The 20,976-nt window shown below is 43.3% G+C and overlaps 1 protein-coding gene across 1 annotated transcript in view; it reads right to left on the bottom strand.

Moving 5' to 3' along the window:
* Window positions 1-20,976, bottom strand: part of LOC308417646 (scavenger receptor cysteine-rich domain-containing protein DMBT1) — a gene marked incomplete at both ends in the record, with an annotated part of 50,834 nt that overhangs the window by 691 nt on the left and 29,167 nt on the right. Inside the window, 11 exons of the mRNA XM_080912992.1 lie at window positions 1,603-1,985; window positions 2,903-3,078; window positions 3,824-3,856; window positions 5,226-5,537; window positions 7,398-7,436; window positions 12,536-12,574; window positions 14,914-14,952; window positions 15,049-15,084; window positions 16,559-16,597; window positions 16,719-16,754; window positions 20,821-20,856. Coding sequence (XP_080769118.1) covers window positions 1,603-1,985; window positions 2,903-3,078; window positions 3,824-3,856; window positions 5,226-5,537; window positions 7,398-7,436; window positions 12,536-12,574; window positions 14,914-14,952; window positions 15,049-15,084; window positions 16,559-16,597; window positions 16,719-16,754; window positions 20,821-20,856 — 1,168 coding nt within the window. The remainder of the gene's footprint in view (window positions 1-1,602; window positions 1,986-2,902; window positions 3,079-3,823; window positions 3,857-5,225; window positions 5,538-7,397; window positions 7,437-12,535; window positions 12,575-14,913; window positions 14,953-15,048; window positions 15,085-16,558; window positions 16,598-16,718; window positions 16,755-20,820; window positions 20,857-20,976) is intronic.

The raw sequence follows: 20,976 nt of genomic DNA on the forward strand, positions 1-20,976 counted from the left end.
ATAGCGTGGTGTAAGTAGTACATCCAGAAGAGATAAAATTAAGTTATGTAGAATGTGCAGTTAAAAAAAGAACCAGAGAAAGAAGAAAAGACAATACAGCAGCTTTTCATTTTATACAGAACTTTCAGAGAGAGCAGAATTCTCAGGGACAAGAGAGACATTTAACAACAACAAAAGAAAGGGACAATCCTCTGAGAAGAGATCTTTCACCAAGATAATTTGAAGAGCTGGAGAATGGCTCAGCAGTTAAGAGCACTCTCTGACTGCTCTCCCGGAGGTCCTGAGTTCAATTGCCAGCAACCACATGGTGGCTCACAACCATCTGTAATTGGGATTCAACACCCTCTCTGGTGTGTCTGAAGACAGCAACAGTGTAGTCATACACATAAAATAAATCTTTTTAAAAAAGATAATTGAAGTGAAGAATAATCTTTAGCCAAATATAATAATCATTGGTGTCATGTACCTACAAGCTGAGCATTAAAATGTGGGAGGCAGAGAACTGCAGTCAGATACTGACAAACCCACTATATAGCTGGATGCTGCAATTTCCCCTCTATCAATTCACAGGTCCAGTGGATTGAAAGTCAGTAAGAGTACAGATGACCTAAGGATCACTCCTAATCCACTAGATCTTGACATTAAACAGTGGATCACACAACAGCAGATTCAGTCTAGTTAGAATATTCATTAGATCAGACCGCATTCTGAGGCTGAAGGCTCTTACCACACTAAAACAGCCACTGAGTGAATAATGAGTTTCTTAACTAGTTGCCAGTTACCTCATTCATGAACATGTGGCCCCTGTCCTCAAGGCATGGCCACTCTCAACTGGAAATCAGAGCAGCTGGGATCATCTACACCACACCCATTAGCATTTCTTCAGTGGAAAGGTCATTATCTCCTCAGCTGATTCCAGCCACTCCCTTCTACCCAACCCCAGCTGCATGTTAGAGTTTGTGAGGTAGAAGCTTAACCGAAGGGGGGGTTCTGTCTCTACAGCATTCACGGGGCTCTGTCATCCATGTTGGGGTGGCACAGGTGGGGTCACCTACACAACTCCTTACTCATGCTTCTGCAAATAAACCCAGAATACTCATCGGTTCACCAAGCTGAACTTGGATGGAAATCATATTTTGGGTTTGTCCTTCATGCTATCTGGGGCAATCAGACATTTGCGTATGTTCCCCAGGGAAAGCAACTGTAATAACACCTGATAAACCAAAGAGCAGGCAAACAACTTGCCAACGTTCTCTCTTGGCTAATCACTTAGTGAACCAAAAGAGCTGGAAGATATCTGGCTAGTTTAACTAAGGGCATAGTTTGGGAGAACACATTGACCCATTGATATGAGCCAGAAGATTTGTCCTGGAAGGGAGATATTAGAAAGGAAAAGGGGCTTAGCTAGAAAAGGGCAGCAAAGTGACTCTGAGGACCCATGGGGGCTTGTCTAGGTTGCTGTATCCCTCACTGTGATCAAAGGTCTGGTTGGAATACCCTACACCCTTCCAACTTCTAACTCTGGGTTCAGAAACTACAAGTTCCCCAGAGAAATACCGTGCACGTTTAACATCACTTAGGAAGAGTTTCCATTTTCCTTACCCTTCCTGGATCAAATCATACTTGACAGTTGTGAAATCACTGGCATCAGGAGAAGCCACACAGGTGTCCACGATGAGCCTGAGATTGGGGTTGTGGCTGTGCAGGGTGGCCTGGAGGAAGACCTCTTCCCTCTGACTAGCAAAAGGAGCTCTACCCCCTGCATTCTGAGATGCAGGTGACTGGAGGAATGAAATCGATACATCATAGCTGACATCGTCCTTCTTAGCGTCACTCCCATGCACAATTTCAACTGCAGACTGGCCGTCCACTTTGCACGTGAACTTCACCTGGGGCACTTTGTGCCTCACAATGACTCGGCCAGGGTGGTGGCCTTGCGTTCTGCCTCGGATGGAGTTGGAGTAGCTGAGAGAGCCTTGGTGCTCCTGTAAAAATGAGAGAATCAATTGGCGGACAGTGTACCTGTGCTGGGTACCACCAACTCTATGCTATGCTTGAGTGCTGGAGTCCCTGGCCGGACCGCCGTGGTAACATCAGGAAGGTGTATCTGTCAGGGGAGTCCCACGAGTGAGGACTACTTTCTTTCTGTCATGGTCAAACTATAGGGCTGTGAGCTGGGTGGCAGGTCCACTACAGACAGACAAAGTGGGAAGAGTGGCACTCAAGGGCTTATGTAGGTTGCATTGCATGGTTGGTTTGGATGTGACCTCCACAGGGTCATGTGAGCCTTTTACACATGTATGAACAGGGAAGCAGAAAACACCATCAGGAGCATGCTTTGCATCAAGTCACTGTCAAATACACTGAGAAGGCTGTCCTGGCAGAACAATTCCTTCACCCGTACGCACGTTTCCTTAACTTCAATGCCATTGGTTCACGAGATGAAAGGATGGTTGTAAAGAAATAGACTCCTGAATGTCCTACATGTTTGCTACCTACAGTGTGGAATGTGCCTAGCTACTTAGAGACATAGCAGGCAGACAGTCTGTTCTCCCTCATCCCCAGCACCATAACTCACTCATGGTAGATATTTCCTGTTCAGTCAAGAAGCATGTTGTGACAAATACTGGTTTGGAAACTGGGAGATGGCTGTAAGCCACTTCTTCACTCACATAACTGTCACAGACCTCACTGCACACAATGTCTGTTGTAGATCATCCCGGGTTTAGTGTGTGTCTGAAATTCTTCAGGTGGCAGGACATTTCAGACAAATTAGCGCGTGTGCCGCCTCAGAAGTGACTTCCTGTGTCTTACATAGGTTTTGATAGGCAGTGCAATTTTCTAAGACCCTCTTTATGTACTCCATCCATAGAAGGTCACTACACCCCTGCCAGCCTCTTACCTGCCTGATGGTGCCACAGTGGCCATAAGGAATATTGAAGATGAGGTAACGCCCAGTGACTTGGGGGCGACACATCCTATCATTTAAGTGGATGTCCCAAGAGGAGTAGCCTAGTCTCCGGAGATAGCCTCGGTCAATGACAGCTTGGAAGAGATGAGGCAAGCAAGATAGCTGGGCTGAGGGAAAGAGAGAGAGAGATAAGTTGGTACACTGGCAAGTATCCCAGGGACTGTCCTATGTTACAAAAGTACCATGGATAGTACTCTGGGATGGGTGGGGCCTGCCTCAGCATCCTTTATTCTATCCTATCCTCATGACTTGACTAGCCTAGATATGTGTGTGTGTGTGTGTGTGTGTGTGTGTGTGTGTGTGTGTGTGTGTGTGTGTGAGTGCGCACGCTCGCACATGTATGGAGAGGGGGCCATAAATAAATGTTGGATATCTTCTTTGATGATTGTCTATTTTTTGAGATAGGGTATATCATTTAACTCAGAGCTTGCTTTTGTGGTTAGACTGGCTGGCCAGCAAGTGCTCAGGATCCCTTCCTTGTCTCCACCTTCCCAGTGCTTCAATTACAGATGGACACAGCTGTGCCTGGCTTTTACGTGGGTGCTCAGGACCTTATGCTTTATAGACACTGGCTTTCCTACTATTCTCAAAAAGGGCTCTTTGCAGCTTATGCAGGTCAGAGCTTTGCCTAGGTAAAGGACAACTCATGGCACGCTGTCTGAACATGTATCTGTCTGAATCTTTGCACAGAAGTTGGGGGGGGGGAGAAGGGTAGAACAAGAATGGACAGAGGAGCCTGGGTACAAAGGGGCTTCTCCGACTTCCCACTGTCCCCTTTCTCTCCCCCCTTTAGCTATTCTCTTAGCTCCTTCCCCAAAGAGCTTCAGACCCCAGGAGGAAAGATGACTTTACCATTATCTTTGGGAACACGAGAGTCTGCTGGACCTGTTGATATGAAAAGCAAATGTCACTGGACTGAAATGCCAGAGAACAGTAAGCCATCATTAGACAAACCATTGCAGCTGGAAGGTAATGAATGACATGAAAATATTCCAGAAGATCCAAAGAGGATCCAGTGACTCTTGACAGACATGGATTCTGACACATGTGAAGTAGCACCGAGAACACAGGTGTTATCAACATCAAGGTTTGCGGTAGCAAATCCCCCCTGTATGAATAGGCTCTTGGTTCCTTCCTTTCTATACACACAAGCATGCTTGAGGCCCCAAGTTGAGAAAAATGCACTCTGGGATATCAGGGACGTCTCTGGCTCAGAATCAAGACAGGACGGAGTCCCAGGGCCAAGGCTAAGCCCAGGAAATGCACAGTCAGATTCAGTTAAGTCCTTTAGACACAGCCAATATCTTTGGACACGGGGAATGAGCTCTTTTGTTATACAGAAGAACAGAATGTGGATCCTTTTTAAAAGTGGGATTCTTAGAGGAATGGCTGAACTGTGAAGAGGCATCACAACAACTAAAGTCTGGGAGGTACAGGCTCCAGAATAGAATGACACAACTTCCACTTCCTTGTTAATGCTTGGATTTTTGGGGACTCTTTCGTTTTTTTGTTTTTTTTGTTTTTTTGTTTTTTTTTTGGGGGGGGAGCCCCATGTCCATATAAAACAGGGCTTGCACAGGATAAAGGCAATGACTATGGTCTGTGCACCAGTAATAAAAGTAGCAACAGAATAGACGAGGTGAACTCAGGCTTTTTCACGCCTTAGAATTCTCCAACTCTCTGAAATTTACATGGAGCCATTTAGGGATAACCTGGAACCACTGGTTGTCATATTGGCGGTAGTCAGAATGTCAAGAAAGACAGCTGACAATAAAGTATCTTCCAGGGAAGATGCAGGCAAAATCTTTGATACAAAGGAGGCAGGGAAGGCAGGACACTGGAGTGTGTTTTAGACTCTGAGGGTTAGTTAGGTCTGGGTGACATAATGTTTCCAGAATGGGGCCCTTGATGACCTCAGAGACAGAAAGTAAACAGGATAAGCTGTGTCTGGCTGCAACAATTGCTATGCTCTTAACGGCTCCATGAAACTGTCACTCCCTTCTTTGAACCTTGTAATTCTTCGGCTGTTTTCTGACTGAAATATTTCACTGAGCTGAGATTAGAGCAAGCTCATTAACAAGATCAGAATGATCCAAACATCATCACCACTAACTCTTTGTCCTAAAATGGGATATTTTGGCTAAAGGACGAATGCCTTACGTAGGGATGGTGTTGAGGTAAAGCTTGGGGACTTTCACACACCTGGGCTCATACCTTCGCAGGAGCTCACACCTGCCTGCCTAGGAGCCCCTACCTGCACAGATCACACTAGCATCCTCCTGGTGGTGGCAGTTGTGCCTTGTCCAGCCAGCGTGGGCACAGCTCTCCAGAGAGTCCTCTCTGCCTGAGCAGCGTACTTCATTCATCAGGATTGGGCCTGTACCGGGCCCAAAATGGCTTCTACCAGGGGCGCCCAGGGCTGGACCGCAGCCCAGGAGGCGGCACACAACCCGGGCGTTCTTGATGTTCCAGCGGTCGTCGCACACAGTTCCCCACTGCCCCTCATGCCGCACCTCCAGCCGGCCCTCACAGCGGTTCCTGCCGCCTAGCAGGCGCAGAGGCAGATCTATGGAGCAAAAGAAGTCAGTTCAGGTCAGGTTTCTAGAAGAGACACGTGCAGTGACTTCCTTCTCTAAAGCCATTAAGAGCAAGCCTAGTCTCCCAAACATCTAACATCTTTTAAAAAAATTTAAAAATTACATAACTTAAAGCAAAACCAGGCAAAAGCTGACCCAACAAAAGCCACACCCCACCCTCAACCTCCCGTGCCCAAATCTTTGTTAAACAATTGCTTTAAATGGAGGCATTGCCCTGATTCATTAAAGTACGCCTGGTGAAAGTCCTACAATTCTTCAGAGACAACATTTTAACAACAAAACTGTTTTATGTAATTTAGCTGCTCTACCACTGTGTACAGATCTTAGCATCGCAGAAGTCTCCACCGGGTTATACACAGGAAATGACCTGGGGGCTCATCCACAGGGCAATGGGTAGACTGTGTCACGTGCACTACTGCATATAAATACTTCAAAACACGTAATTTTGAATCAAAAAATAAAAGGCAAAAACCTGCACAACTATGCTGCTCACCTGTGAGAATATAGTTTGAGAAGTGTGTTGTTGGAGACTTTGTTGTGTTACAAAAAGCTGGCTGTGGAGTCACTAGGGAACAGTCTAGGAAGCCATTGCTGCACATGTAGAAGACCCATTGTTGACTGAGCCATCCTCGTGGGAGGCATGCCTGTATTACATGGTCTGCACTCACAGAAGGGTGCCTGGTGGTTTGTCTTTGTAATAATTAGCACTTGTGCTGTTTGGCCCGAAGGAAAGCCTTAGTGAACAATAAAGGCGAAGTTCTGACTATGGTGTGATGGTCTATGACAGTTGCCCTCTGTTGGCCTAGTTGATGTCGTAAAGCTATGAGACTGGGCTGAAGATGCTGCTCAGTGGGAAGAATAAGGTCCTGGTTTCCATCAAGCAACAGGAAGACCAAAGCGTCACTCATGAATACACATGGTTATCTTCTGAGTGAAGTCCTAGAGCTGAGTTACAAGTGTATGTGACCCCACACTGTGGGCATGTGATATACCCACAGCTGTAGGGGTGTAAGGGTTGTAGGGGTGTAAGGTGCTGTAAGGGATGAAAAGGACATGTGATCCTAACTGTATCAATAGACACCTTATCATTTTGGTGAGTAGAAAGAAACAAAAACTGCCAGGGAAAGAGGTAAAGACATCATCAGTGTAAAAACATGAGAGCTCTACATACGTGCCCCTCACAGGCCCGAGGTTCAGATTCAGGCCAGAGAGGAAATACTTGTGGTTATTTCAGACTTCGCTCTATTGGCTGGAGTGCAGGAATATATTTCTTTCTTGGCATCAAAATGTGATGAATATTGTTATGATTTGCTTATTCTCCAGGAGTAAAACAATTTATTAGATGCTCAAAAAAGAGCTTTATATCCTTATTTTTCAAAAGAAAAAAAAATCAAATGTTATAAGCAGCTTTCTTTCTTTCTTCCTTCCTTCCTTCCTTGCTTTCTTTCTTTCTTTCTTTTTCTTCTTTTTCTTTTCTTTTTTTTTTTTTTTTTTTTTTTGAGACATGGTCTCACTTGGGCCTGGAACTTGTTATATACAGACTAAGCTGATTCAAACTCATAGAAACTCATGTGCCCCTGCCTCCTGAGTGTTGGTGATCAAAGGTGTGTGCCACCATACCTGGCATTAGGCAACATCTTTATAAGGGCTGACAGTAAAGGGCAGAAAATTGCTCATATTTCTCAGGTGCCATTTTAGGTGAGAAAGATGGAACACTACATTGAACTATACAGAGGGAAGCCAGGAGAAAAAATTAGCGACAGCTGCTGAGATAAATGTGGTAGTAGAAAATTAGAGGACGGAGCTACAACAAGCATAGTGATAATTACCAGGTGCTGAAGTCACTTTTGTCAAAGTTGGAACTGTGGCTGAAAAAAAAAGTCATGAAAAGAAGGGGTTAAAATGTGGCTTCCATCTTGCCGAAAGCAATCTACAGATTCAATGCAATCCCCATCAAAAGTCCAACTCAATTCTTCATAGAGTTAGAAAGAGCAATTTGTCAATTCATTTGGAAAAACAAAAAACCCAGGATAGTGAAAACTATTCTCAGATATAAAAAAACTTCTGGGAAATCACATTCCCTGATCTCAAGCTGTGTTAGAGATATATTGTGATTAAAAAAACCCAAACAAACAAACAAAACTCTGTATGATATTGGTACAGAGACAGGCAGGTATATCAATAGAATATAATTGAAGATCCAGAAATGAACTTGCACATCCATGGTTACTTGATCTGTGACAAAGGAGCTAAAACCATCCAGTGGAAAAAAGACAGCATTTTCAACAAATGGTGTGGGTCTAACTGGCAGCCAACTGTAGAATACATAACAATCCATTCTTATTGCTCTGTACAAAGCTCAAGTCCAAGTGGATCAAGGACCTCCACCACATAAAACCAGATATACTCAAACTAATAGAAGAGAAAGTGGGGAAGAGACTTGAACACATGGGCACTGGGGAAAATTTCCTGAACAGAACACCAATGGCTTATGCTCTGAGATCAAGAATTGACAAATGGGACTTCATAAAATTGCAAAACTTCTGTAAGGCAAAGGACATTGTCAATAGGACAAAAGAGCAACCAACAGAATGGGAAAAGATCTTTGCCAATCCTACATTTGAAGGAGGGCTAATATCCAATATATACAAAGAACTCAAGAAGTTAGGCTCCAGAGAATCAAATAACCCTATTAAAAATGGGGTACAGTGTGGGAAGCCACTGCATTTGCCATTACAAGATGGCGCCCAGCCCGAAGGGAGGGTGGCCAGTTTTGAGATAAACAACCTAAGTGCCCATGCACATATGCCTGTTTTGCTGATTCATGCTGACTCTGAGTATGCTAATTAGGACGCACAGAATGCACCAATCAGGTAGCAACACAGTCCTCCTAAGCAGATATAAGGAGGGTTGGTTTCTGGGCTCAGGGTCTTTCGCCACTACAATCAAACCCGCAATAAATGCCTATAGAAGGATCCTGTGCGCGTCTTCTTTGCCAGCAAGATAGGTAATCACTGCAGTACAGAGCTAAACAAAGAATTCTCAATGGAGGAATATTGAATAGCTAAGAAGCACCTAAAGAAATGTTCAACATCCTTAGTCATCGGGGAAATGCAAATCAAACAACCCTGAGATTCTACCTCACCCCAGTCAGAATGGCTAAGACAAAAAACTCAGGTGACAGCACATGCTGTCAAAAATATGGAGAAATAGAAACACTCCCCTATTGTTGGTGGGATTGCAAGCTGGTACAACAACTCTGAAAACCATTCTGGTGGTTCTTCAGAAAATTGGACATAGTACTACCTTAGGACCCAGCTATACCACTCCTGGGCATATACCCCAAAAATGCTCTAACATACAACAAGGACACATGTTCCACTATGTTTATAGCAGCCTTGTTTATAATAGCCAGGAGCTGAAAAGAACCCAGATGTCCTTTAACAGAGGAATGGATACAGAAAATGTGGTCCATTTACACAATGGAGTACTACTAAGCTATTAGAAACAATGACTTCAGGAAATTCTTAGACAAATGGATGGATCTAGAAAATATTATCCTGAGTGAGGTAACCCAATCACAAAAACAAACAAACAACAAAAGAAACACAGAACTATGGTATGCACCCACTGATAAGTGGATATTAGCTCAAAAGCTTGGAATACACAATTCACAGACCACATGAAGCTCAAGAAGAAGGATGACCGAAGTGTGGATACTTCGGTCCTTCTTAGAAGGGGGAACAAAAATATTTCCAGGAGAAAATATGGAGACAAAGTTTGGAGCACAGACTGAAGAAAAGGCCATCCAGAGACAGCCCCACTTGGGGATCCATTCCATACACAGACACCAAACCCAGTCAATATTGCTGATGCCAAGAAGTGCATGCTGACGGGAGCTTGATATAGCTGTCTCCTGAGAGGCTCTACCAGAGCCTGACAAATACAGAGGCGAATGCTGGCAGCCAACTATTGAACTGAAAACTGGGGTCCTTAATGGAGGAGTTAGAGAAAGAATTGAAGGAGTTTAAGGGGTTTGCAACCCCATAAGAACAACAGCACCAATCAACCAGAGCTCCCACAGACTAAGCCACTATCCAGAGAGTACACATGGACAGATGCACATGTAGGACTGGATGGCCTTATTGGGCATCAGTGGGAGGAGAAGCCCTTGGTCCAGCCAAGGCTTAATGCTCCAGTGTAAGGGAATGTCAAGGTGGAGAGGTGGGAAGGAATGGGTGGGTGAACACCCTCATAGAAGCAGGAGGAGAGGATTTTAGGGGAGTCTGGGAAAGGGGATAACATTTAAAATGTAAATGAAATATATCCAATAAAAATCAGTTTAAAAATGTGGCTTAACTGAAATTCTACATTAGACTGCAGGTCTACAGTATTAAGCCTGTTCCATAGTGGTGTACACTTCCATGTGTGTGTTTCCACATGTAGGCATGGCAGGGTATGTGAGAAGCTGGCGTGTGGAACATGGCTTAAGAACATTCTCATGTGCACATTTTGAGTGGGCAACATAACAGTCTACACCTACAATTAGAAAAAAGATTTAGTATTTGTTTTACATATATGAATACACTGTAGCTGTCTTCAGACACACCAGCAGAGGTCATAAAATTCCATTACAGATGGTTGTGAGCCACCATGTGGTTGATGGGAATTGAACTCAGGACTTCTGGAAGAGCAGCCAGTGTTCTTAACCTCTGAGCTATCTTTCCAGCCTCATCCCCTCAATTTTTACAAAAACTAATCTGGGAAAGCTTTTTTTTTTTTTTTAAAGATTTATTTATTTTATGTATGTGAGGATGCTGTCACTCTTTTCAGACATACCAGAAGAGGGCATTGGATCCTACTAAAGATGGCTGTGAGTCACCATGTGGGTGCTGGGAATTGAACTCAGGACCTCTGGAAGAACAGTCAGCGCTTTTAACCACTGGGCTATCTCTCCAGCCCCAATCTGGGAAAGTTTTATCACTGCTTTAGGATTGAAAAAAAAAATAGAAGACTCAGAGGAACTGTACACAAGGACCAGGTCATTCACAGGTCAAACCTTCAATCCCAAGGCTCATGTTCTTTCTAACTATTCTGCATTTTGGGAGCATAAGCTGTAGGAGTTGCATTTGTGCTGGGCTCAGGGTTGAGCCTTAGAAAAGAAAGAAGGTAAGGGTTAATGGCTACCGTACCATCCTTTCTTTCTGGGAAGCATTTTCTGTGTAACAGGGAGTGATTCAGACCACCATGTTTTCACAGAGGAAGTAGATGGCATGTGTGACCCTAACTGTGTAAGATGAGTACTTTGTGACAACCTCATCTGCAAACAAAAGCCTACCGTACTTGATGTCAAGAAACAGTGAGAATAGAAAGTGAGGAAACCTTCTGGCAAAAAGGAGTCATGACAGAAAGAAGTGAATTGGTAAGTAAAGAGATAAAGGATGGAGGGAGGAAGGGAGAGGACTGGGGAGGGAGGAAGCCATCTTAAGTGCATCTAGGAAGGATGTAATAACCAGGTAGAGTGGTTTGAATATGAATGGCCCAGGGAGTGGCACTATTCGGTGGTCTGGACTGCTGGAGTAGGTGTGGCCTTGTTGGAGGAAGTGAGTCACTGTGGGGGTGGGTTTTGAAACCCTCCTCCTAGCTGCTGGAAGCTTCTCTTGCCTGCCTTTGGATGAAGATGTAGAAGTCTCAGCTCCTCCAGCCCCACATCTGCCTGGATGCTGCTCTGCTCCTGCCTTGATGATAATGGACTGACCCTCTGAACCTGTAAGCCAGCCCCAATTAAATGTTGTCATTTATAAGAATTGCCTTGGTCATGGTATCTGTTCACAGCAGGTCTCATAGAGTTTCAAACTTGGATATTTTCAACTAGGACTTGAAAGTTAGTAACTAAGAGAGTAGCAGAAGCTTGTTACTGACGATAGAAATGTCACCAGGATCGGAGGATTCCCCAGTAAACCCTGGGCACTGGGAGGACACAGATGAGGGAGCGTTTCTGTACCTGGTTTTTGTCTTACCCTGGCTCTGTGACCTTAAGCAAATATGTTTCTTCTCTGAGACTCCTTTTCCTCCAAAAGTAAGGGGTCATTTCTACCTTCTCCTCCTGGCTTTGCATCTGAGGCTCTGCCAGCCTGTTCATCCTGTCCCCAGCATCTCTCTGCCATCCCAGCGTTCAATGTAGAGGCCACCAGTAGAGGCCTGCTGTGCCAGAGGAGACCTGACTGGCCTCTCTTGACACCTATTTCCTCTCTTTCCCCTTCTCCTGGCCTGTTAGTTTGTGTTGGATTGAGGATGCTCAGAAAGTGTTTCCCCAGGAACTGCAAGAAACATACCCAGGGAAGAATGAGAGAATGGTCTGGTCTGATATGGAAAATAGAGAAGAATATTTTGCTTTAACCAACAGCATAATATAAAACAAAAGAACAAGTGAATAGAATTACTGTTATAATCGCGCGCGCGTGTGTGCATGTGTGTGTGTGTGTGTGTGTGTGTGTGTGTGTGTGTGTGTGTAGAAGCATGTGGGCCCTCTGCCCTAGTCTTCCTCAGGTTCATCTGATTAATATCAGCACATGGGCAGAAGGTACCTGTAGTGGAGGGGTCACACTGTTGTCTAAGGCTGAGTGAAGAAAACCTGAATACCGTCTCTGTGGAAAGGATGTGGGGTTTCTGTGTACATCAGGCTTCTGTCGTAGACAAAGTCCTGCATACAGAGGTTTAATTCCCCAAACAGAAAGAGCAACAGCTGAAGTTGTGTTTCAGTTAAGAAATGCCGACAGGCTGAGAAGGTTAACAGAGACCTCAGCTGCAGCTGTGTGTAAACCAGAGAAGGGGCTGTTTTAAATGACTGTGTTTGTATTGGTCTTTATTCGATGCCAAATGTTATCAATAAACAAGCTCGTTTTTGAAGTAGAATCTGACAAACAAAAACTCATCATGTAAGCTTACAGACAAAAATGGGACTCACCACTTGGAGAGGTGGGTTTTGCTGAGGTCTTAGACATATCTGTAGACAAAGAGCAGAAGAAACACAGCTAGTTTCATTTGCCAAAAGTAAGCAGAAAAGCTCTGACATGTATAACTTTTTAAAAAATATGAAAGGCTAGCAGACATCTCCTCTATTACATCTGAAGGCATGTCTGTGTGTAAACCAAAAGGACAGGATGCTTTAACTTCTACTGAATGACATTGGGGGCATTTTCCATCATCTTTACTTTGTGGTCAATTTGATCACTAAGTAGGTTCACTTTTCAAATACACCTAATAAATAAGACATTCATTCCTTTAGTTTAAATAGCACAAGGCAGACTTGCCATTTGAAGACCTTTCTTCTGCTGAGGTTGAAGAACTATCTGTAGACAAAAAGAAAACACATAGCTAGGTCATTTGCCAAATAGGAAGGGAAATGCTCTCCTTGTGTTTAAGAAATGAACTTCTGTGTATGATTGGAAATTGGAATCTGCGTTGTATACGTATGAACACAATTTAAGAGAAGAACAGGGTGTGCTATGACAGTGCTCCAGAAAACTCTCTGACCCAGTATCCATTGTTAGCTGTATTTACCAGAGAACAGCTCCCACAAATTGCACTACAGAAGGTCAGGTTAATTATGAATGGGGTGTGGACTGAAACAAGAAACAGAGCTGGTCAGAGTAAACACACAGCCTACAAAGTAGGAGGAAATCTCTTTGGGCTATGATTCAGACAGGTGGTTATTATCTGGAATACATAAAACTTGCAAAACTTAAATCCCTAAAACTGTCACTCAACATCTGGATTGATAAAAGGGACAGACAATTTACAAAGAAAAGAAACATAAATGGTCAGTATTTTTGAAGTTGTTCAACATCTTTGTCCCATGAGGAAAATGCAGGGTAAGATGACTTCTGGGGCTGGAGAACTCAGTGTTTTAACTCAGTGGTTAAAACAAGTACTGCTCCTGCAGAATACTCAATCTCAGATCCAGGCACCCACGGCAGGGGGATGACTATTTGTGCCTTGCTCCAGGTGATCTAACATCCTCTCTGGACTCAGACAGTACCTGCATTCACATCTACATATACTCACACACAGACTCATACACAAATTTATAAAAATAGACTACTTCCCTCTTAGTCTAGTCAGAATGGCTACCATTAGGAAACTGAATGAGCAGATGCTAATGGCGGTGTGGGGGGTTCCCTCATTCACTGCTGGCGGAAGTGCCAGGTAGAGTCACTATGAAGATCATGGCGGTGTGGGGAGTACCCTCATTCACTGCTGGTGGAAGTGCAAACAGGTAGAGTCACTATGAAGATCATGTGGCTGTTTCTCACAAAACTAAATTAGAATTACCATCTGACCCAGGTGCCAGTGTGAGTGTATACCCAACGGAATCTGAGTCCTACCACAGAGACACTGGCATAATGATGTTTATACCATATTCACAGTAGCTAGATGTTCATCACCAGATGGGTGTAATGAAAATGTTATATGTATAAAACACAAACACAAAATGTAGTTTTATTCAGCTGTAAAGAAAAATTAAATTACAGACTCTGTAAGAATACTGATGCAACTGGAAATTATTATGTGAAGTAACAAGTCAGAAAGACAAATACCAGATTCTTTCATATGCAGATCCTATATATGTATATATGTGTGTATATATGTATAATATTATTTATTATATATTAGTGTGGATATATGTCAACAGATAAGGGATATGGGAGGAGAAAAGGAGGTTTTAAGAAAGGAGAGGGGAATAGAACACACATGGCAAAATATAAAGGGACTTACTAGAAATGGAATGTTAAAAACATGCAGTGTGTGTGTGTGTGTGTGTGTGTGTGTGGTATATATGTGTGTTTGTGGTGTGTAAGTGTGTATATGTGTGTGTATATGTGTGTATGTGTGTGTGGTGTGTATGTGTGTTTGTGGTGTGTAAGTGTGTATATGTGTGTGTGTGTGTGGTGTGTATGTGTGTATGTGTATGTATGTGTGATGTATGTGTGTGTATTTGTGTATGTGTGTGTGAGAGAGAGAGAGAGAACAACAAAGTCTATATAAAAACGATGCACTAAAACTATTCACTATGTTTGCTCATTTAAAAAAGTAACTAAAAGGAATTGTGGTTAAACATAGAAAAAAAGAAATGTAACAACAGAAAATATTACCAGAGGAGCTTGACTCTTCTGCTGAGGTTGAAGATGTATCTGTGTAGAAAACCAGAGAAGTGAAACTTAAAACCTTTCACTGATCTGTATTTGATGCCAAAGTGATCGGTAAACAGGTTCCTTTTCTAAGTTTAATGTGACACATGAGTAGCTCTGTTCAGTACACGAAGCATCAGAACAGGGGACTTACCAGTTGCAGAACTTGATTCTTCTGAGGTTGAAGATGTATCTAGGGACGGAAAGGAGACACACAACTGTGTGCATTTGCCAATAGAGGAAAGACTGAAATTGTGTTTAGCTTAGGAAATGTGATAGAAAGTATTACCCGAGGATGTCCCTTCTTCAGAAGTTGAAGATTCATCTGTGAAAAAGCACAGAAAGCAGGATGCTTTAAAAATGGGTCTCGATCTTCGGTAAATACAACCATTAAGCAGGCTCCTTTTCTAAATACACTATGACAAGTAGGAAACTTGTTAGGGGTGTTAATGAAGGCACAAGTTCTTGGGCTGCAGGACATGAAGAAATAAAGCTGGTCTACAATGGAAGCTTTCTCTCTGCTGGCTAGTTTTCACAGTGCTGGAAGGTTCTATCCAGATGCTGAGAGGGAATTTCCATAGTCTCCCTAGCTGTGAACCTGTAGTGCCGTACACTACCACGCCACATTGGATGTGCTCACAGCCGCAAGAGTAGCATGACTGTTATGCTTTGTGGCTGGGCTTGAAGTTCTCTCTAAAGAAGGGGTTTATATCTGGTATTGCAAACCTGGTCTTGGGAGGAGATGAGGCCTAGTGGAGAAGGTTCTGCAGGGGTCTTGCTGAGTGGACACAGTGTGCCTGTCAAATTGACTTCTAAATACTTACAGTTATGCCCATTGGTTACTGTGGCTGCTGGGTTTGACCAGAGCAGCTTGCTTTTGCAAGGGTTTGTAGCTACTGCAGAGATTCATATCTGGCCAAAGTGTTGAGAATAAGCGACTTTTGCACTTAGCCCCAAATGAGACAACAATATTACCCCCTCCATGTCTGAGAAACAGCATGGAAGAGGGAGTAGAAAGAATATAACATCAGAAGGAAGTTCTAGCATGTCTTAAAACATGATTGGTCACAACGTAGATGTTTCACCCTTAGTCTCAGCAGCTGTGATGATTTGCACAAGACATGCACAGGAATGGGCTCATCACCATCCCATTGTGGAAAGAAGGGGAGCTCATGAGGCCTAGCACCCCCCAGAAGCAGTTGATGGTGGCCAAGGGAATGTGAGAGAGGGCTTTCCACAGCGCTGTAGCCATTGATAAGTTGTCTGTGCTCTTTTAAATAACCCCTACTCACCTATGCTTTGCTAAGTTATCTTAATTAAACCGATTAGCTCATAAAATAAAGACATGAAAGTAGAAGAGGGCCTGGCTGGGAAGGGGAACAGAGTTAGTAAGGGTGTGAGGGCACAGGGGAGGTGACGGAGGTGACATAATCAAAACACACTACACACCTATACACCGTGGGGAATGGTTACAAGATTCATTATTAGGCGTAGTTAACAAATGCTAAGAACAAAAGCACTTCTCATTAGTTAAAACAGCGCCGTGAGGGACTTTAGCATGGCTCGCCACTCTTCCCTCCGCTGAGGCTGAAGACATGTCTATGAGCACAGAGAAGAAGAAATGAACGGAGGACCGCTTCCCAAACAGAAAGCTGAAAACCTGTGATTGAGTTTCACTTAAGTGTAATGGGTGGAAAGGACCACTAGAGGAGATGTTCTCTGTGGTGATTCAGGGTGGATCCGTGTGATGTTTTCCCTCACACAAAAAATGAGGAATTTTTCACAATAAAGGGCTTTACCATTTGGAGAGCTTGTATCAGCTGAGGCTGAAGACCCGCCTATAGACAAAGAGAAATACACATTTAGATAGTTTGCAAAACAGGAAAAGAAAGGGCTGTCGGTTTTTGTTTTTTTTTTTTTAAATGACATGCTAAAAATATGTCAGGCAGAAAACATTACCTGAGGAGCTGTCTTCTTCAGAGACTGAAGACACATCTGTGGATAAAACCAGAAAATTGGGAGTTGTAAAATTAGCATCATTGGCTGAATGCATGGCTCAGTAAGTAAAGTGCCTGTGTTGAAAACCTGTGAATCCAGGATCCATTTCCAGAACCCATGTACAAATGCCTGGAGTTGTGTGGTTGTGTGTGCTTGTGACCCTAGGACTGGGAAGGCAGAGACAAAAGAAGCCCCGTGCCAGTGGCTAGTCACTCTGGCCTAATTAGTGAGCTCCAGGCCAGCGAGAGACCCTGTCTCACAGTAGGTGGATGACGCTACTGAGGTTAATACTCAACATTGTTTTCCACCATCCACATCCACACAGGTGCCAGAACATCTGAGCAGGCATGCACTATCCCACAGGAATATGCACACACACACACACACACACACACACACATACACTGGGTATTTTTGCATTTTTAATCTTTTGACAAGATAATGATTAACTGGGGTTATTTTTTTAGGCATGCCAAACTAACTGAATATGTCAGTAGCACAAAGAGGTAATCTACCAGGTGGAGAGCTTGTCTCTGTTGAATTTGAAGAAGTAGCTATAAATCCACATGGGAAGTGGCATATTTATACTGTTTTTCTAATGGGAAAAAGTTAATACTAAATATGGTTCCCTAATTGGTTCTTGAGCAAGAGCCAATTGCTGGGTGGGTAAAGTTGGGACTTCTGGGTCCCAGGAGGAAGTAACACAGCAAAAGAGAGCTTTTGGCCTGGCTTTGGAACAAGACACACATCATATAAGGCCTAGGAGAACCAAGAGCACGAAGCCTTCACTTTGGGAGGGGGTGAGGAGTTTGGCAGGAGCTAGCTGGTAGGTGATAAGATTAGGGCAGAAGATTCTTCACCCAACAATTGTGATCTCTGACTAGCTCTGAAATAATAAAGCTATCTAAAGTGTTTTTTATCCACAGGCAAAGGCGGAGGGGAGTAGCTGCCAGCTTGGCAAAGCTAGCCAGGAGGAAAGAAAAAATGCCAAAGGGAAATCTGTGAAGTGCAGCTCCTGGCTTTCCTGGGTTGGGGCTGGTTGTGTTCTATCCTAGGCTAAGCCAGCTGGAGCAAAGGGAATGAATTGTGAGAGCTTGGAGCACAGGCTGAGCTCCTAGGAATGTGGTTTTTCTCTTTTTAAACAACCCACACCAGATTGTGTTTAAATTTGTAGAAGTGATGATTTGAAAACATTACCTGAAGAGGTCTCCTCTGCTGAGTCTGAAGATGCATCTGTGTGTAATCCAGAGAACAGGATGATTTAGAAGATGACTTTCTGGATGATCTTTGCATTGTAGTCAATATGACCCAAGTGGATTAATTTTCTAAATACAACATAGCAAATAGGAAAACTATATTGCTAACGACAGCACACAATCTGCTGGCAGGCCGTGCAGAAATGACGCTGGGACTGAGCTGGAAGCTTTCTCCCCACTGGCTAGCCCTCACAGTGTTGGGAGGCACCATGCCGATTCCTGGGAAGGAACTGTCATCAGCAACACTTCTCAGCTGTGAGTCCCGCAGACTACAGTACTGACGTTCAGGCCAGAGAAGCCCACTGGCGTGAGAGTGACATGTCTATTGTAGGTGTGACCATCTCCTTTTCTGGCTGAATGTGAGGCAACTCCATAGAAGTTTTGTATTGAAATCTGATCAGAAGTCTGTGATAAGCTCTAGTGACAACGTTGTGGTTGTTGTTTTGATAAAAGGATGTGACATGGCTGTCAAATTGGCATCTAAGTAACTGTGCTTTGATTAGTGCTGGTTTTAGTTTTGGTCCCAGAAGCTTCTTTTCGCAATAGGTGATATTTACTGTACAGACCCATAACTGATCAAAATGATGATAAATGGTTTGAAAACTCAGTCTTAAATGGGGCACCTCTGTGTTCCCGTTAAGATCAGGGAATAAGGCTGGAGAGATGGCTCAATGATGAAAAACACTGACTGCTCTTCCAGAGATCCTGAGTTCAATTCCCAGCAACCACGTGGTGGCTCACAACCATCTGTAATGAGATCTGGTGCCCTCTTCTGGTCTTCAGGCATACATATAGGCAGAATGCTGTTTATAATAAATTAATAAATCTTTTTATAAAAGATCAGGGAATAGCATTTGATAAAAAGATTTATCATAAATTTCATTTAAGGTTTGGTTAGCTCTAATGACCTCTACTTCATTACAAAGAACATATTAAAAACTCTACAAATAAATCAAGTGTAAAAGCTGGAGGAAGGGATGGGTATGGATTGGCACAGTTGTACTCGTGACCTCTCTGTAATTACCTGCACACAAACTTCTCCCAGGTTGAGCCTACATCCACTGTCAAGTGGGGGAGACTCATGAAGCCTGCCACCCCTTAAGGGTCTATACAATAACTGATTGCAGTGGGAGGGAAAGACATTATCTGGTGGCACAGCCACTGCTAAGTTGCCAATGCTTTCAGAAATCACCCCTTAGCTGTGCTTCTCCAGTGACCCAAATCAACTCATTGGTCCCTAAAATGAATGCACCAAGGTAGGAGAGGAGATCGCTGGGAAGAGGAACAGGGTTAGGTATAGTGTGAGGAGGGAGGAGAGCACTGGGTGTGAGTCACTACCGTCAAAACGTGTGCTTTATGAACGTTTCATAATGAAATTCATCCTTCTGTATAATTAAATGGTATTTGTTTAAAAAAGAAAGGCTAGAGAGATTGCTCTGTGGTCAAGACTGCTGGTTGTTCTTCCAGACGATTCAACTTCATATCCCAGCACTCACATTGGTGGCTCACAGCTGTCTGTAGCTCAAGCTCTAGTTGGATCCAAAGTCTCTGGTAGCCTTGGGCACCCACACTCATGTGTATATCACATACATGTGCATGTACAATACACATAACTAAGATTTTTGAAAAGCACTTTTTTGTTTAAACCACACCATGAAGGACTTTCCCACTTGGATCTCTACTCTTCTGCTGAAGTCGACACCATGTCTAGGATCACAGAGAAGAAGAAATGGATGTGTGATCACTTTTCAAACAAAGACCAGAAAGACTGTGGTTGCGTTTCACTTAAGAAACCGCCAGCAGAAATGTTCTCTGTGGTGATTCAGGATGGATCTGTGTGTGACCCCAGAGAACAGGGTGCTTCAAAATGGGTAGAGTGACAATGGGAGGTAGTTTTCAATCGCTTTACTTTGTGATGAATGTGACTATTAAGTTTACTGTCTAAAAATAGCACAGCAAATAAGAAATTTCTTCACTGGTTATGAAGCACAATGGGGGGCTTTACCTTTTGGAGAGCTTGATTCTGTTGAGGCTGAAGAAGCATCTATAGACAAAGACAGAAGAGACATGGCCAGGTCATTTGCCGAATAGGAAGAAGGGTAAAAGCTTTCACCGTGTTTAAGACATGTGACAAGCAGAAAAATTACAGAGGAGGGATCTTTTGCTGATGAAGATGTAACCATGGATAAACCCAGAAAACATTATGTCTGAAAGTTAGTATATTCAACTGGGAGGAGCTCAGTAGGTAAAGTGCTTACCTTACAAACATGTGAACCCAAAATCAACTTGTAGAATCCATATACAAATGTGGGATGTGGTTGTGTGCCCTATATTCCCAACACTGGAGAGACAGAGCAAGGAAAATCTCTATGGCTCTGTGTCCAGTCACTCTAGCCTAATTAGTGAGCTCTGGGCCAATGAGACACTCTATCTCAAAGGAAATGGACAAGCATTCCTGGGGATAACATATGAGGTTGTCCTCTAAGCTCACACACACATGAAGAAAGGTGCTCACACTTTTCATGCAAACACAACATCCACAAGCATGTGGAAGATGAGTTTCTTGTCTTTGGGCTTTATTTTATGGTCAATGTAATTATTAAATAGGCTCATGGTCTAAACTACAACATGACTGATGAATTAATTTTATTTATCTAAACAGAATATTGTTACCAGTTGGAGAGCCTGATTCTCCCGAGGATGAAGACATGTCTGTAGACAAAGAGAAATGTATATTTAGATAAGTTGTTAAATAGGAACAGATGTCATTTGTCTAACTTAAAAACATGACAGGCAGAACACATTACCAGAGGAGTTATCTTCGGCAGAGCCTGAAGACACATCTGTGGATAGAGCCAGAAAACAAGGAGTTATAAAACTAGCATCATGGACTGAATGCATGGCTCAGTAGGTAAAGTGCTTGTGTTGAAACCTTGTGAATCTGAGATCAATTTTCAAAACCC

Source organism: Micromys minutus (assembly GCF_963924665.1).
Source record: "Micromys minutus genome assembly, chromosome: 2".
Classification (NCBI taxonomy): domain Eukaryota; kingdom Metazoa; phylum Chordata; class Mammalia; order Rodentia; family Muridae; genus Micromys; species Micromys minutus.